Genomic DNA, 18,188 nt, shown 5'->3' on the forward strand with positions numbered 1-18,188 from the left:
CGTTATTTCTAGAGTAGCATATTAGATTGATAATGGTTCCCTTTAAACCTTTATTTCTAGAGTAGCATATCAGATTGATACTGGTTCTCTTTAAACCTTTATTTCTAGAGTAGCATATCAGATTAATAATGGTTCTCTTTAAAACTTTATTTCTAGAGTAGCACATTAGATTGATAATGGTTCCCTTTAAACCTTTATTTCTAGAGTAGCATATCAGATTAATAATGGTTCTCTTTAAAACTTTATTTCTAGAGTAGCATATTAGATTGATAATGGTTCCCTTTAAACCTTTATTTCTAGAGTAGCATATCAGATTGATAATAGTTCCCTTTAAACCTATATTTCTAGAGTAGCATATTAGATTGATAATGGTTCCCTTTAAAACTTTATTTATAGAGTAGCATATCAGATTGATAATGGTTCCCTTTAAACCTTTATTTCTAGAGTAGCATAGCAGATTGATAATGGTTTCTTTTAAACCTTTATTTCTAGAGTAGCATATTAGATTGATAATGGTTCACTTAAAACCTTTATTTCAGTTCCAATAAGGATGATATCGTCATTTTTCAATTCTGACAATTTTCTTCATCGTATATTTGCTGCAGAAAATTTGCAAGGACTTTTAACAAGAAAACCAAAAAATGAAATAATCAATTTTTGACTAAAAACAGAATTTCTCATTCAACCTTGATTATGATAAATAAGTTTAGAGGGTACCATTTGAATCGGAAATGCCACTCTATGCATTTACAGTTACACTAAAAAGTCTAAATTACTTAACTATTCATGTTTGTTTACTGACACCCCCTCCCCTCTCTCTTAAACCCCCCTCCTCATCCTAACCCCCCTTTTACCCCCTCATATCCCCCCCATTCTTGTAATTAGAATAAGAGCTCTCAGTAAATTATGCAAATACTGTGGAAGTATTATACAATATAATACAATTAAAGGTTAGCTTCACTTTATACAGAATATTACACCTTTCCTGTCAAAACAAGGAGGCGGGGTTCTAAAAAGAGATAGGCATTATTTTTTGTACGAATACAAATTTTTGTTAACGATGGTTTCATTTAGAACAATTAACGAACAATGAAATATCAGATTGGAATGTTAGAAGAATTTTTCAAAAATATTGGTCATTTTCCAAACAAATAAAAAATTTGAACGTTTTTAAATCTTTAACGAACTTTTAAATTGTATGGAACCGTTACTGAAGGTCGTTTGAACAAAATTAAAAACGATTTAACTGAAAGAATGATCAAATAACGAAGAAATTATATGAAAAATGAACGAAAAACGAAAACGAACGAATTCAACGAGATGGTTTGTTAATGGACGATCAACGAACGAATAAAAAAACGAGCGCGGCCATCTCTAGTTCTACATTTAATCCTCGGACATTTATTACTTCAACTTTCAAGCCTTTTATCTTTTTATCCGGATTCAATCCTTTGACAATTCTAACTCCTCTACAATATTTTAAATTTATTTGAAATAACCACTAATTTAATTTTCAACCCAAGTCAACAGAATAAAGAAAGTGTGGTAGGAAAGTGAAGGAGGTTCAGTCAATATAAATATTTTCAGGTATCATTGGAGCATGCGCGGAAAGTTTGACGAGAACTTTTAAATATAAAAATGAATATTTATATGTTGAAGAATTCGATAATAACATGTAATAACTGTAATGCCAAATATATTATTAAATGAGTAATGCTCAATGTCGCCTATTTTTTTACTCAATTTTGCATATTTTTATTATAATTATATATAGTGAGTTAAAAAAGGATGAAAAAGAAAATACGAAAATGCGGCAAATATATCAAACCATGCCACACTGTATGCAATTTCGTAGTTTCTTTTATCCTTTTTTAGTTCACTAGTTAAAATCAGAGTTTAAAAGTTTAATACCAAATCAAAACTTGAGTAAATTCTGATACATCCTGAGGCCGAATTAAAAATTTATTATTCGCGTCACTGATCCCCCAAAAACCGGTTCCAATTGAGCCCCGGCAAAATCTTAAAACTTAAATACAATTTCAAGTGGAACCAACCATGTTTGAACCTCGTCTCATATTTGATACGTAACCCAAATTCTTTAAATTCGGCGTCAGGGCATAATTACCTCTCTTTAGTTAAGTTTGCGTGCAACGGGTAGAATGTAGACCTTTAAATAATTTTTTAAGAATTTTGTTTAAATCCGGAAGGGCCTTGTAAACTTTAGTTTAAAATCCCGTTTTCATAATAAGTTCATCTATTCCTTTTTTTTAATTTACAAAAATTGTTACGAAGGTCAGACCCCCCCCCCCCCCCAACCCGTTCGGAATTTTTTTTGGGAGAAGGGGGGGGGGGGTCAAACCTTTACAACTCCATTGACGAGAATGAAGTTATCTGGTTTAACATCCATATGAATAATGTTGAAAGAATGTATTTCTGAAATACCAGTCACTGCTTCATCCCAGAATATTCTAAACAAAACATGTATCAACATTATTGTCAACTTAACTCATAGCTACGAATAAGAGGTACCATAAACGATTCACAACAGTTATATCCTGAGAACCCTGCCCACCTTGGTATATCTTCACTGTACAAATTTTATTTTTATTTTTCCTCTTCAAAATGTCAACTAATTGAATTCAATCGCGTTTTGGTTGGTTTTGTTTTGGTTTTGGTTTTGGTTTTGGTTGGTTTTGGTTAGTTTTGGTTTTGGTTTTGGTTTTGGTTGGTTTTGGTTTTGGTTTTGGTTGGTTTTGGTTGGTTTTGGGTTTTGGTTTTGGTTTTGGTTTTGGTTGGTTTTGGTTGGTTTTGGTTTTGGTTTTGGTTTTGGTTTTGGTTTTGGTTTTAGTTTTAGTTTTGGTTTTGGTTTTGGTTTTGGTTTTGATTTTGGTTTTGGTTTTAGTTTTAGTTTTGGTTTTGGTTTTGGTTTTGTTCTACAATTTAACAATCTTTGAACTTACCGAGTTGGCCATTTGTTCAATGAAAACGCATCCGCTGACAAAAAATATAAAATAAAAGGCGAAAACGAAACTGCGTTTTTGCTGCAAACTTAAATCTTCTAATCCATTTATCTTTGAAACCTATATTATATTATATACTTTACCTAGCAGAATTCATAGTTTGAAATGTCAAAGGTCTACGATATCGGGCTGAACAAATTTAGGGCTAAGAAAATTAGACTGTGTGACAAAAACTTTTTTGTTAAATAGGTCAAATCGTAATCGAAAGTATGCGATCTAAATCCTTGTAGAAAAGTTTTTTTCAGTTGTAAAAATCTACGAGTCGCTTAATATAAAATTCGAAATTTATATATTTAAGTTTAAAATATTTCAATCATATATTATGTTCTGTTAATAACAATTTTGCCAATTAGATCATTGATATGTATTTTGTATAATTAAATCAATTTATGAATATAAAGGAATACAAAATCATCGCTCTTTAATTTTATTATTTGAAACCATGGAAAATATTTCCTTCAGTGATTTATGTAAATATTTTCAAACCTAAAATATATCAAAATAAACAATAAACTCTAAGTTTGCAAAAATAAAACCATATATTTGCATAGATCCTCGAAACTGTTTTGCAAATGATTTATCTTGGTTTTCTAGTACATTTAAATTAAATCCTTCTGAAATGATCATACCAGCAAATTATTATAAAATTTAACATTATCTTATTTAAATAATAAACAAAGTTGTCATAAATGGACTTTTTAATGAAAATCTTAATTCATTCAAGAACTTTTAATTATTTCTGAAGAAAAATATTAGAAAACACAAAATCATGAATAAAGAGTTGATTTAAAAGACCCTAAATTATCTCCAGCAGAAAAGCATGCCATCCTTATCAATTATATATAGATATAATGGTACTTTTGTAAACTTTCATGACATTCTTTGAATAAGTTATTAAGTCTTTGTCAAATTACTCTGATTTTCTATCTGCAACCCAATGTCGTAGACCTTAGATATTTTAAACTATGAATTATGTTAGACCAAATAGTCTCACCTTGAAATTTCAAAGATGTACACCATCAGGTTTCCAAAGATATAAGGATTATAAAATTTAAGTTTGTGACAAATACTCAATTCCTTACTTGAGATGTGCTGGGAGTAGGTTCTCTGTATTCTGTCTCCAGGTGAGTAAGCTGACCTGCCCTAACTCTAGAACCATCTTTAGTAAATCCCCACTGTGCTCGAACCTACAGGGTGAGATACAGTTCAAAAATTATTTTAGAGAATACGTAAACATTAATATTTTTTAAAAACAAATAATTTTCCTAGTTACTTCGCGGAGACCAGAAACAGTGGAATGTTTAAAGTCGCCTTGTTATCTATATATGCTATATAACTGATTTATTTCTTATGTGTCCTTAAATGGGATTTTTTGTGTTGCGATACCCATAAATATGTTTCATAAATACGTTTTAAAATATTTGATTTTCTATATGTATAGACAAATATATATATATTTAATTTGATTTGATTTGATTTAAAAGTCCTGATCACTTGCTCTCAATATTCACTCAATATGCACTTTTGAATTTTATGCAATAGTATCTTGATTTCGGATATTCGCAATTTCCCGCAATGTTCCTGCAATGGTAGAATTCTCTGGTTTCTAAACAGTTGTTTTTGGTATATCTGATTAGTACTTAGCATGATATTGAATGAAGATTAAATTAGCCTTTAGATTTAATTAATCTATAGATTTAATTAATCTGAGGCCGAATTTAAAGAATTTGAGCCGCGGCTTAAAGGAATTGAGTCTTTGCCACAAATTCTGATTTTTTACTTTCTATATCTTTAGAACCCAATGTCGTAGACCTGAGATATTTCAAACTATGAATTGTGTTAGTTCAAGTGATCTAAGTTTGAAATATAAAAGATTTACACCATTAGGTTGGCAAGATATAAGCATTAGAAAATTTGAATTTGTGACAAAAACTCAATTACTTTCAGAGGCGGCTCAAATGTGGTTGGTCCCACTTAAAATTGTATTCAATGTTTAAAAATTTAAGCTTGCGCTCAATTAAAACAGGTTTTTGGCGGTTTTGAGACGCGGCTCAAATTCATTAAATTCGGACTCTATAGGTTTAATTAATCTATACATTAATCTATTGATTAATAACAGATCAAGATGAAGAATGTGATCCCGGTCCCGTCCCGTCCCAGTTTCGTTATAAAGAGGAATATTGGGTTTTGATCAACAATACCGACCTATGATTCCCACAACAGAGGGACGTTAAGTAGCTTAACATCCCTTGGACCAATTAAGTAAAATAACAACAAGTTTTCGTGAAAAAATTGGAGCATTCTTTATCTTAAAAGACAATAAAATTTTGTACAGCTACTTTTTGGTGAATTAATTTTACTTAACCACGGGTTCCTTCGACCGATTTTGCCAAAATTGGTCTAGGGAAAGGTGGAACCATTGGTAAAGTAAACTTTCCTTAAATTCACTTAAAGTTGTTATAAATGATTATAATCCAAACCTGTAAAGTTTGCATAAACAAATAAAGTCCAGCAGGCGTAAGATTAAAATTTTATACTTTAATACTGAGGATTATAGGATCTATTGTTGTTGTATATTCTTAAAGTTTGAATTTAACAATTGTATAAAAGTCAAATAATAACCTAATAAAAGAATAGAATTGTGCGTCTTAAAGGACTTCTTTATTACGGACATGGACAAATTTAAACAATGAATAAAAAGTTATATCAAATACAGATCATAATATTAAGGAAAACATTTAATTAAACGTGAAATTCTCTGTAATAGCAACATGTGGACTACTTACTAGAGAAATAGAAAAAATAGTGAAAATCTTAACAATTAATCACTTTTCAAGTTAAAAAACAATGATATCTTCCAAAATATTAAGCCTTTAAATGTTTAAAGGTTTTAATTGGGCATTCTCTTTTATAAATAAAGAGTATTGAACATGTCCATAATTCTCACTTCATAGTGAGGCCCTTTCAAGACCCTTTCACGTCCCTTTCAAGACCCTTTCACGAACCTTTCAAGACTCTTTCACGACCCTTCCAAGACCCTTTCAAGACCCTTTCAAGACCCTTTCAAGACCCATTCATGACCCTTCCAAGACCCTTTCACGACCCTTCCAAGAACCTTTCGAGACCCTTTCAACACCCTTTCTAGACCCTTTCAAGACCCTTTCAAGACCCTTTCATGACCCTTCCAAGACCCTTTCAAGGCCCTTTCAAGACCCTTTCAAGGCCCTTTCAAGACCCTTTCAAGACCCTTTCAAGACCTTTTCATGACCCTTCCAAGACCCTTTCAAGGCCCTTTCAAGACCCTTTCAAGGCCCTTTCAAGACCCTTTCTAGACCCTTTCAAGACCCTTTCTAGACACTTTCAAGACCCTTTCTAGACCCTTTCAAGACCCTTTCAAGACCCTTTCATGACCCTTTCTAGACCTTTTCAAGACCCTTTCTAGACCCTTTCAAGACCCTATAAGACCCTTTCAAGACCCTTACTAGACCCTTCCAAGACCCTTTCAAGACCATTTCAAGACCCTTTCTAGACCCTTTCAAGACCCTTTCAAGACCTTTTCAAGACATGAATGTTTTTGCTCAGAGATTAAATTAATTCTATGCTAAAGAGGGGTCAACCTGCGTTCAAAATGTAAATAATAATAATAATAAAAAGGGAATCATGAAAAAATTCCTTTTTAAAGATTTTTTTTGAGAAATTCAGGTTTCAGTCCCGATTTGACAGATACTTTAAAGTTCAATGTGATCGGACACGACTATTTTAGGAAAAACATACAAAAGTACAACCCTTGTTATTTTTGCCACATTTGTCATAAAACTTGATATTTCATCTTAAACGACTCTATGACTGTTTTTGCGCTAAGCTCTTTCAATCTCTTTTTTTTGTAGAATTTTTACCAGTAATATCTCAGAAGTTTGATTAGACCATGATTTATCAGGCCCAACCTTCCAGAGAATGCCAGAACTTGTTAAAATCCTGATGAGTTGACTTTAGATCCGTTGTTTAGGTGATAAACTTCTTGGTTCAGATGATAAACTTCTAGGTTCAGATGATAAACTTCTAGGTTCAGATGATAAACTTCTAGGTTTAGATGAAAAACATCTAGGTTCAGATGATTATCTTCTAGGTTCAGATGATAAACTTCTAGGTTCAGATGATAAACTTCTAGGTTTAGATGATAAACATCTAGGTTCAGATGATAAACTTCTAGGTTCAGATGATTAACTTCTAGGTTAAGATGATAAACTTCTAGGTTCAGATGATTAACTTCTAGGTTCAGATGATAAACTTCCAGGTTTAGATGATAAACATCTAGGTTCAGATGATAAATTTCTAGGTTCAGATGATAAATTTTAGGTTTACATGATTGATTCCATGGATCCAGGTGATAAACTACACCAAGACATGTTCTTAAAAAACCTTATTCAAGACATACCTACCAAGAATCCCAAAGATGGAATTTACATAACCTGAACTATGGATTTAATCCGAGTTCATCCCCTGAATCATGGAGTTTATCATCTGAACTTTGGAATTTATCACTAAAACAATGCAATTTTCATTCAAACCATGGTAGTTTATCCCCTAAACCATGAAGTTTATCACCTGAACTATGTAGTTTATGATCTGTAGAGTTAATCATCTAAACCATTGACTTCATCGCTTGAACCTTTGACTTAAATAGCCTTACCATGGAATATTTCATCTATACCTAGAAGTGTATTTTCTAACCTAAGATTATATCACCTGAATTGTTGGGTTTATCATCTAAACCTTGGAGTTTATATCCTGAACCTTGGAGTATATCACCTGAATTGTTGGGTTGATCATCTAAACCTTGGAGTTTATCTCCTGAACCATCAAGTTTTTGTTTAAACCGTGGAGTTTTTTATTTAAACCAAAAAGTTTTCGTTTGAACCATGGATTTTTTCATCTAAACCATGGAGTTTATCATCTGAACCATGGCCTTTTCATTTAAATCACTGAGTTTTTCATTCAATGCATAGAGTATTCATCTAAACCATGAAGTTTTTTATCTAAACCATGGTCTTTATCATTTAAACCATGAAGATTTCCATTCAATGCATAGAGTATTCATCCAAACCATGAAGTTTTTCATCTAAACCATAATGTTTATCGTTTAAACCATGAAGATTTCCATTGAAAGCATAGAGTATTCATCTAAAACATGAAGTTTTTCATCTAAACCATGGTCTTTATCATTTAAACCATGGAGTTTTCTATTTAACTAGAAATTCAAGGCGCTTCGCGCCCTTCTTTCTAGCCTTAGAGGGCGCTTCGCGCCCATCTTCTAAATTAATTGTAAACATGTTCTCTTTGTGTACATCGTAAAACTAAACAAAAATAATTCGCGGATTTTTACAAAAAATTTCGCGGATTTTCAAAATTTTAAAAAATTTAATGACGATCGAATTTTGATAGAGACAAATATTTGAAATTTTGATGATTCATAAACCTTCCCTGGGCTCCCTAGATGTCCCACAAAAAATTTGGGCCCGATCGGTTCAGCCGTTTTGACGTTTATTGGATACAAACAAACAAACAGACAAACAAACAGACAGACAAACAAGCCAAATTTATATATAGATGCATAGAGAATTCATCTAAACCATGGTTTTTATCATTTAAACCATGAAGATTTTCATTCAAGGTATAGAGTATTCATCTAAACCATGAAGATTTTTATTCAAACCATGGTCTTTATCATTTAAACCATGAAGATTTTCATTCAAACCATGTACTATGTATTTTATCACCTGAAACATGGAGTTTACCATCTAAATCTGTAAATTTATCATCTAAACCTTGGAATTCATCATATTAACCGCGGATCAAGTCAACTCATCAAGATTTTTGAAAGTTCTGGCATTCTCTGAAAGGTTGGACCGGATACATAATCTTGGATATCTGAAAAAACTAAAGAACACTTTCTGATCATATAACCTCAGACACTTCTTATTTTTGTTAACATTTCTGCATTATAAAAGAGAAATATATTTAATTTGTTTCTTCATTTGTTTGATAAAATACAAAGAACGTGTTTATAAATTGTTTTTCTTCTTCTTGTAATCTAAGTTTTTTAAGCGTAGCGCAGAAACTGCCATTTAGAGGCGTTTAAGACGAAACATAGATTTTATTACCCCCAAAATACGGCAAAAATAATTAAGGTCGTACCTAATACCTATATATATTTGTTCTAAAATAGTCCTGCGAGAATATATTGAACTTTAAAGTATCTGTGAAATCAGGACTGAAACCTGAATTTCTCCAAATCTTAAGTGCGGATTTTCTCCGGACTCCCTCAGTCACGGATTTAGATTTTTTACATTTTGAACTCAGGTTGACCCCCTCTTTTATTTCTGAAGAGTAAATAGTAAAACAGAAGATAAAATGATAAATTTCCAACTATTTACAGTCAATATAATATAAACTATCTGATACTGAAATTATAAAAGCTGAAAAGAGATAAAATTTATAGGTTTGGGTTAAAAAGGAACTTAAATAGATAACAATTATTGATAAATTTTTAATAAAGTTTTAAGCACAGAGTAGAGTAGAGTTCATATAAGTTCAAATAAAGGAGAGATAAGAGTATTCCTCGATATGAATTGTTTTGCAGTCTCTATGACAATATAAAAAATGTGTAATATTTTTTTTTATATAATATTGAGTTATTATTTTCAAGATACCTGTTTTTGTAAAACGAGTTTAAGAGTCCAAAAGGTTTTAGCGGAATTGTGGCAGAAATACGCTTGAAGTATACGGAACCATTGCAACGAAATGCAATTGTAGTTTTACACTAAATTTCACTTTTCATATAAAAAAGGCAGAACCTGCGGTAAGCCGGATAGTAAGTACTATTAATATTAGGATTATATGATAATAGTTTAAACATTCCATTTTTACTGATTTGGACTTTCTGTTGAGTACTTATCAGATGTAAATATTACAACAGAAGATTCAACTATGCGATCGTCCACCGCCGAATTTAACATAGCGCCAATACCACTTCTATAGACAATTGTACTAACCTTAGTAATCTAATAACATGGTTTGTATTGTTGAGTTTGTTTAGAATTCTAGATTCGTTTTCCAGGTTTATATTTATCCTTCCATTCTCTTCAACCAGGTTACAAACCTTCAGAGCAATAACCTGAACAGTGTGCATACTACAAAAGGGATGGAAATGGCCTGTTAACGGATAGAACTTTTTGAAAGTTAAGAAAAAGACTCCGTTGACGTACGGACGTTTTTAAAAATCAACTGAAAGTTTTGCTAAGAAACGGAAGTTTGTGAAAATTAACAGAAAATACCGAAAGGAGCGAAAGATTTTGAAAATTATCCGAAAATTCCGTGAAGTAACGGCCGTTTTTGAAAATTAACGGAAGCTTTTGTTAAAGAAAAGGAAAGTTTTGTTGATGAACGGAAAGTTTTGTTGATGAACGGAAACTTTTGTTGATGAACGGAAAGTTTTGAAAATTAATGTAAAAACTTCCGTTAAAGAATGAAGTTATTAAAAATTAGAGGGAAATTCCGTTAACAAACGGAAGTTTTTGAAAAATAATGGAAAATATACCGCTAGAGGACAGGAATTTTTTTAAGTCAAAGTAAAATTACGTCAAAGAGCTTATTCTGAAAATTTTCGGAAATTTTGTGAATCAAGATCTAAAATCTAGTTTCCTGGATGGTAGTATTTTAGGCAATGTTCCGTTAACGAACGGAAAGGTTGAAAATTCACGGACAATTTTGTTCACAAAAAAAGTAAAATTTATCGGTGTAATCTATCCTGCAGTACGTTTTATGTTCATCACAATTTACAGTGTATTTTGCAGTACATTTTTCAATAATGATTTTTAAAATGCTGATTGTAATTTGGGGATTTCCTGTGTATTTTGGACTTAATTGGACTTTTAATTCATTTTTAATTAAACAAAATCATTATTAATGCAACCTTTTTATCCTGACCAAATGCACTGTACACCTTAGCATATCCTCCCTCTCCCAGTGAGCTGAGTACGGTGTACTTTTCACCCTGAGAAAATAGAAAAAAGAAAATACCGAAAAAAAGATAAAATGATTGCCAGGACAATTGCCGGACGAAGAATGGTAAAATAATTGGGTTATTTTTCTGGAAAAGAAAACCGTTTCATGCCTCCTGGAAATATAAACTTTTGCACAAAATAGCATATTTCTAAGAAAAATAGATTTGATCTTGTATACACATCTTTGCAAATGCAAAAGTTAGGTTGCAGATAGATTCGGTTGACATAGAAAAAATGAAATTCTAAAAAAGAAAAACATATTTACCATCACGATGGAATAGATAAGACAAAATGATAATAATGAAGCAATAATACATGTTTAGAAAAATATGGAGATTTAGTAACGATTTCAACCATGGATCAACTATACAGGATGGAGTGTTGACCCGAACTGCCTGACGGCCTGTATAAAGGTAGCACGGACCGGATTTCAACCATGGATCAACTACACAGAATGGAGTGTTGACCCGGACTGCCTGACGGCCTGTATATAGGTAGCACGGACCGGATTTCAACCATGGATCATCTATACAGGAAGGAGTGTTGATCCGAACTGCCTGACGGCCTGTATATAGGTAGCAAGGACCGGATTTCAACCATGGATCAACTATACAGGATGTCGAGTGTTGACCCGGACTGCCTGACATCCTGTATATAGGTAGCACGGACCGGATTTCAACCATGGATCAATTATACAGGATGGAGTGTTGACCCGGACTGCCTGACGGCCTGTATATGGGTAGCACGGACCGGATTTCAACCATGGATCAACTATACAGGATGGAGTGTTGACCCGGACTGCCTGACGGACTGTATATAGGTAGCACGGACCGGATTTCAACCATGGATCAATTATATAGGATGGAGTGTTGATCCGGACTGCCTGACAGCCTGTATAAAGGTAGCACGGAGCGGATTAACTAAATATACACCTGTATAGTTCGAGATCATCAATTAAATGAGATGGAAATATGTTCCAGGGAGTGATCACGGTTAGAACGTAGTCTCAAAAATCATTGAAATACAACTATTTTCTTTTCTTTATCCCATTGTGCATTTTTACATGAACGCTGTGGTCTTGAGCTTATTTAAACAGACTTGTTAAACACCCGGTACGTGTCCACAATCTATCCATTTCATTTTTCTAATTTCTCAAAAGAGTTGAGTTATTGCGACAAACTAAATTTTTCCAATCCCTTCTTCTTCATATTTCAACCAGAATTCATTGTTTATAATATTTAAGGTCTACGACATTGGGTTACTAAGATAGAGGGATTAGGATATCAGAGTTTGTGGCAAAGACTTGATTCCATTTCAAAATTTTCTTATCTTTTTTTACTAATTATTATATAAAAATATGATTTCACGAATCTCTCACTAGTAGATGTACTTGAAATATTGTTTTGAATATTGTTTGAATCCTAGTGGGAAAATATTGTGTGAGCAATAAACTTTCTAATGCTGAAGTGTTTGAAATTCTTTTTTTTTCAATTTTATTCCCACTTAATTTATCCTAATTATATCACTTATTAAACTAAAATCAAGCTTTTACATTGGTTCTGGGTGGTTTTCAAGTTATACTTAAATCCCATGTTTTTTTTTGAATTATTTTAGGTTCAATGGATCATTTTTAAAGCTTTTTCCAAACCTGAACATAAACTGTCCCATCCTTGTCAACCTGTTGTTTAATCAGCTGAGTTCTCAAATCATTCCAAGATTCCTGAAACCAAGAAAGTCATTGCTAAACTCTCCAAAAACTTTTGGTTTTGAATATTTGTTTTTCGTTTTTTTACCTTTGCTTTTCTCTGTCGTGAAACCCTGTTAAGAATTCCCCAGCCTGAATTTCCTTGCTGCAGAGATTTCTTTTTGTCACCTTTTAGGTTTAATGGAACCTTCATCAGGGGTTCTTTGGACTCAAAGATCTCAGGATTGAATGAAGATTTTATACCACAATCTGGGGAAACCTTGTCTTGAGCTTTACCTAGAGAAACCATCTCTCCTACCTTAAAGATTGGTGGAATCTTCTCCAGTCTTATTTTATTATTAGGACCCTTCTCGTGTATTTCTCTACCTGTTGGGACCATCTCATCTACATCAATAATAGATAGAACCTTCTCATTTAGTTCTTTAGAGACTTTCTCCAATAGATCTTTATTGCTTGAAACCTTCTCCCGTATTTCTGTAGTAAAAGGAACCGTCTCCAATATACCTCTACCAGGTGAAACCCTTTCCTGAGTGTAAATTCTTTCTGAAACCTTGTTTAATAAACTCCTTGCTGGTGGAACCTTCTAGAGTATTTTATCTTCTGGAACCATCTCCTTAAGAACTGGTGGAAGCTTCTCCACTAATATATTGCCGGTAGAAACCTTTCCCGGGTTTCCTCTACCGCTTGGACCCTTCTCCAGCATTTCTCTACTATCTGGGGCCTTCTCAGATATTCTTGTTTTTGTTGAAACCTTCTCCGGTATCTCTCTTTCTCCTGGAATCTTCTCTGGTATTTCTCTTACGCCTGAAACCTTCACCTTTATACCTCTTCCAGTTTTAAGTGGAACCTTCTTGAGTATTTTGGTAGCAGATTGAGTCTCTTCAAATATATTTTTACCTAGAAGGACATTTTCTCTATAAACAGGAACATTTTCCAGTATCCATGATGAATCCTTTCCCTGGATGCTTCCACTGTGTTGAAACTTGTCTAGAACTCCTAACTCTAAAACCTGGTTCTTGTTTGAAGAAGTTTCCCAGTCATCTAACCCATCCAGTTCTCCATCTTGTGGCTCATATTGTTTACTATCTACTTCAAGTTCTAATCCTTCGTCAGGATCCTTTATTTTTTCCGTTTCTTCATTCTCAAGAAATATGTTCCGTTTATCCTCTATTTGTGTGGACTGTGTACACCAACTTTCAACACCTAGAAAATATTTTAGAATTAATTGTAAAGTTTTTGAAAGTTTACTTTAAGGGACTGTAAACGGGACTGTAAACGGGACTGTAAACGGGACTGTAAACGGGACTGTAAACGGGACTGTAAACGGGACTGTAAACGTAATTTCAAGTGACGGATGGAAAGATGGAAATGTCCGATTAACAAAGGTACTATTCAAATCTTTTTCTGCTCAAGTATGAATTTAGTATAAAGGAATTGAGTTTTGTCACAAATTCTGATTTTCTTATCCCTATATCCTTGCATTTTAATGTTAGAGACCTTAGATATTTCAAACTATGAATTATTTTAGTTCAAATAATAATAGTTTGAAATATCAAAGGCTTACACCGTCAAGTTGCAAAGATATAGCGATTTAAAAATCAGAATTTGTGACAAAACTCAATTCCTTTTTACAATTTTCATTTGTGGTTTCTTTAAAAAAAACTGTTCTACTGCAGAAAAAACCTATATGATTTATTAGAATTAAACCCTTTAAGACCTAAAAGAACGACCATACCTTTCACAAAAAAAGTTTCTATGCTACCATTGTGAATCGGACATTGTCATCTGTGCATCATGGAGTGAAATTATTTTTTTTGTAGCTTTCCACGGGTATTTGATCATGTTTCTATCTGGAATAACATCATTAATTTGAGACCAGACCGGATGGATCAGACACCAAGATTACTAGCGCATAACAATTCTGTCCCCCCATAAAAACCCCTATTTGAAAAAATATTAATTAGTTTTTTATTTATATTAAAGAACCTTATTCTTTTATACGTAGACTTTGCTTGGTTTAGAAATAATTCCCTCAACTCAAATTTTAGTTTAATTTGTTGAATCTTTGGATCTAAAGTATCTAAAAGGATAAAAACATCCCTTTTTATGTTCAAGTTTTTTACGTGGAGCGGCAAAAAATCAAGGGGTTTACTTGATGAATTTTTGGGTAAAAAATATTAAAAGTTTTAAAAAAATTCCTTTTGATGTCTAATTTTTCCCTCATATAATTTTTCTCCTCTTAGGTCAGATAGTGTGGATTGCCAAATATCTTTAAAGAAATATACTTGCTGAATTTTTGGGTAAAAAATATCAAAAGGATAAAACTTTCCTTTAATGTCTAATTTTTCATTTTTTCTTCTACATCATGTAAAATCATTAAATAAAAGAAGCCCCCCTATTACGGTTATGGTAATATATTTATGCGTACGAAGACTGAATATGACAAACCACAACAATTATTTGTCCGGGCCCAATTCTCCCCATTTTCTCATCCGAGTTACTTATTTTCTGTATTATTAACCTGCAAGTCAGTCTATTCACAAAATTGTTCATATTTCATATTTTTCAGTGCTTGGCTTTTTGTAAATCGTTTATGGCACTGTATAGTCTTTCAAAAACACAATGACAATTTATTAAGGTAAAATAATAAGAAGAAGATGCAAAAAACCTGAGGTAATGGAATAAGTAATATTGAGTTATGGTGATAAGAACTGAGAACTTTGTGTATTAAATACTAGCATTCATCTTCATCTTATGCAGACCTTCAGATTACTTTATTTACATTTTCATATACCCTTCAGGATAACCAATAATTATAGATCATGCATGGATCCTTAAATGTCCATATTGGATATCAAAAGCGCTCACAAAAGCATAAATAAAATGAAAAATGATCAAAAAAACTTTAAACATTTTTATTGTATTTTCGAAATGTTTCATGCTTTGGGAAGTTTTTGGAAATTAACTAATTGACTTGACTTGAACAAATATATTTTGGAAATTAACTAATTGACTTGACTTGAACAAATATATTTTCACGGAAAATATAAAATTTAACCTTTTCTAAAATTCTGGTGGGTCGCAAACCAGCCAAATTTAATCTAATTTCCAATTTAAACTTTCCCCTCCGGGGTTAACTTTTAACCTTTGTGAAATACTAAACGTAGAATAAATACTAGACAAGCTTTTAGTTTGAACATTAAAATTTAAAATTAAAGTTGCAAATGTTATATATGGATATGTTAAAAAAAAACTTTGATGCACGAATCAGAATTTTTCTGAGCTGGTTTGTATTCACTATTTCAGTCTTTGTCACCAACTCTGATTTTATGAACTTTGTATCTTTGCAAGAAAATATCGTAGACCTTTGATATCTAAAACTATGAATTCTGTTAGATCAAATAATCTAAGTTTAAAAATTGAAAAGCATTTGCCATCAGGTTTCTAAGATATAGGGATTAGAAAATTTGAGTTTGTGACAAAAACTCAATTTCAGAAATTTTATATTTTTTTATATTCATTCATATACCCAAAACTATTTTTCAATGAAAATGTTATCACTAGTTAAGTACAATGAGAACAAGAAAACTGTGGAATGAATGAATTATACAAAATCCTTGAATATTCAATAATTATAGAAATAGAAGACGACATGATCCGGTTTCTGGTTCTCAATAAATGGTAATTTATGCTGAAGACGACCTTACATTTGTTTTTCTGGTTTTAATTCTACACAAATCAATCATTTACTTCTTAATAAAAGGAAGTCAGGGCAATGTTATTTAGAAATCAAAATCTTAAATATAGAATTTCGCTGAGGTTACATAATTTAAATAACATAACATCTTGACAATTTTATGAAAACGCAAGTTTAACCTGAGTCTATTGTGGATGTATTGACGGATCCGTCATATTTGGTCTCCGTTAAGATGAAATCTTTAGAACCATCTCTTCTCAACTTTAAAGAGTTAAATAGGTGAAGAGAATTGAATTTCAGGTCTGTTTGGGTCGATTCATCTATCCATCTTGATCCTAAACCAATATTTTAGTCCAGGCTTTAGAAACATATTTTAAATTTAAAGATCTTGGAAGTTTCACATAATTTACATTTTATTAAAAACTTCGAGACCTAAAACTAACAAAGATGAAAAGCGTCTAGATTTTTAAATTCAAAGAAACTGAGTTTTTGCCACAAACGAAAACTTTCTTTAAAAAACCTTAGATATTTCAAACCTCTACTTGAAATATCAAAGATGCAAAGATATAGGAATAAACAAGAACAGAATTTGTGACAAAATCTGATTTCCTTTTGGTCTTTCTATTCTATTTACAACTCTCCTTTAATCTATTTCTACTTTTTTCCTACGGATAGTTCCCAAAATGTCTATTTTGTGGTCTGGTTTTTTAACATCTGCTAAATTAATTAAATCTGCTAAATCGATGAACTATTTTTAAAAATCTGTTTGAAGGTTTCTGACCCCATACTTGAGATAAATAAAAACATGGTTGGTGTAATCTACAAACTCTAAGGATCCAGTTTAATTGTTTGTTCTTCAGGTTTCAATTATAGTGAGTAAACTGTTCACTGTACACTGTACACAATACACCATCCTTCAATTTAAGATGATAAAACAATTTGAAACACAAGACCTCAGAGGAACTTAAAGTAAACTTTAATTTACAGATTCTGAAATAAAAAGTGATACAAATATCAGATTGACTTGATTAATATAATAAGGACACATAAAAGACGGAGCACATACAAAACATTTCATTACGAAACAAATCCCAACGAAACATATTCAAACAAAACCTATCAAAATACAAAACCTATCAAAATACAAAACATATCAATATACAAAACATATCAATATACAAAACATATCAATATACAAAAAATATCAAATACAAAACAGATTAATATACAAAACATTTTAAAATACAAAACATATCAATATACAAAACATATAAAAAAACAAACATATAAAAACATAAGGGATGATATATTCAGTGATTGACATACCCTAAGAGCAGCCTCCCCTCCCTCAGGGATGATATATTCAGTGATTGACATACCCTAAGAGCAGCCTCCCCTCCCTCAGGGATGATATATTCAGTGATTGACATACTCTGAGAGCAACCACCCCTCCCTCAGGGATGATATATTCAGTGTTTGACATACTCTGAGAGCAACCACCCTTCCCTCAGGGATGATATATTAAGTTTTTGACATACTCTGAGAGCAACCACCCCTCCCTCAGGGATGATATATTCAGTGATTGACATACTCTGAGAGCAACCACTCCTCCTTCAGGGATGATATGTTTAGTGATGGACATACTCTGAGAACAGTCACCCCTCCCTCAGGAATGATATATTCAGTGATTGACATACTCTGAG

General features: G+C 32.2%; 1 protein-coding gene across 1 annotated transcript; it reads right to left on the bottom strand.

Annotated features, from left to right (window-relative positions):
- Positions 1–2,359: 2,359 nt before the first annotated feature.
- On the bottom strand, positions 2,360–17,862 carry LOC111701629 (uncharacterized; the record flags this gene model as incomplete). The annotated part of the gene is made up of 9 exons (XM_023473002.1): positions 17,812–17,862; positions 16,665–16,746; positions 13,396–13,991; positions 12,877–13,314; positions 12,732–12,803; positions 10,993–11,073; positions 10,073–10,194; positions 4,103–4,207; positions 2,360–2,468 (listed from the first exon to the last, which is right to left on the bottom strand). Coding segments are annotated over exons 1-9 (1,656 nt in total), but the record flags the coding sequence as incomplete, so codon positions are not given.
- Positions 17,863–18,188: the final 326 nt, after the last annotated feature.

The sequence above is a fragment of the Eurytemora carolleeae genome, unplaced genomic scaffold (genome assembly GCF_000591075.1).
Source record: "Eurytemora carolleeae unplaced genomic scaffold, Eaff_2.0 scaffold355, whole genome shotgun sequence".
Lineage (NCBI taxonomy): Eukaryota > Metazoa > Arthropoda > Copepoda > Calanoida > Temoridae > Eurytemora > Eurytemora carolleeae.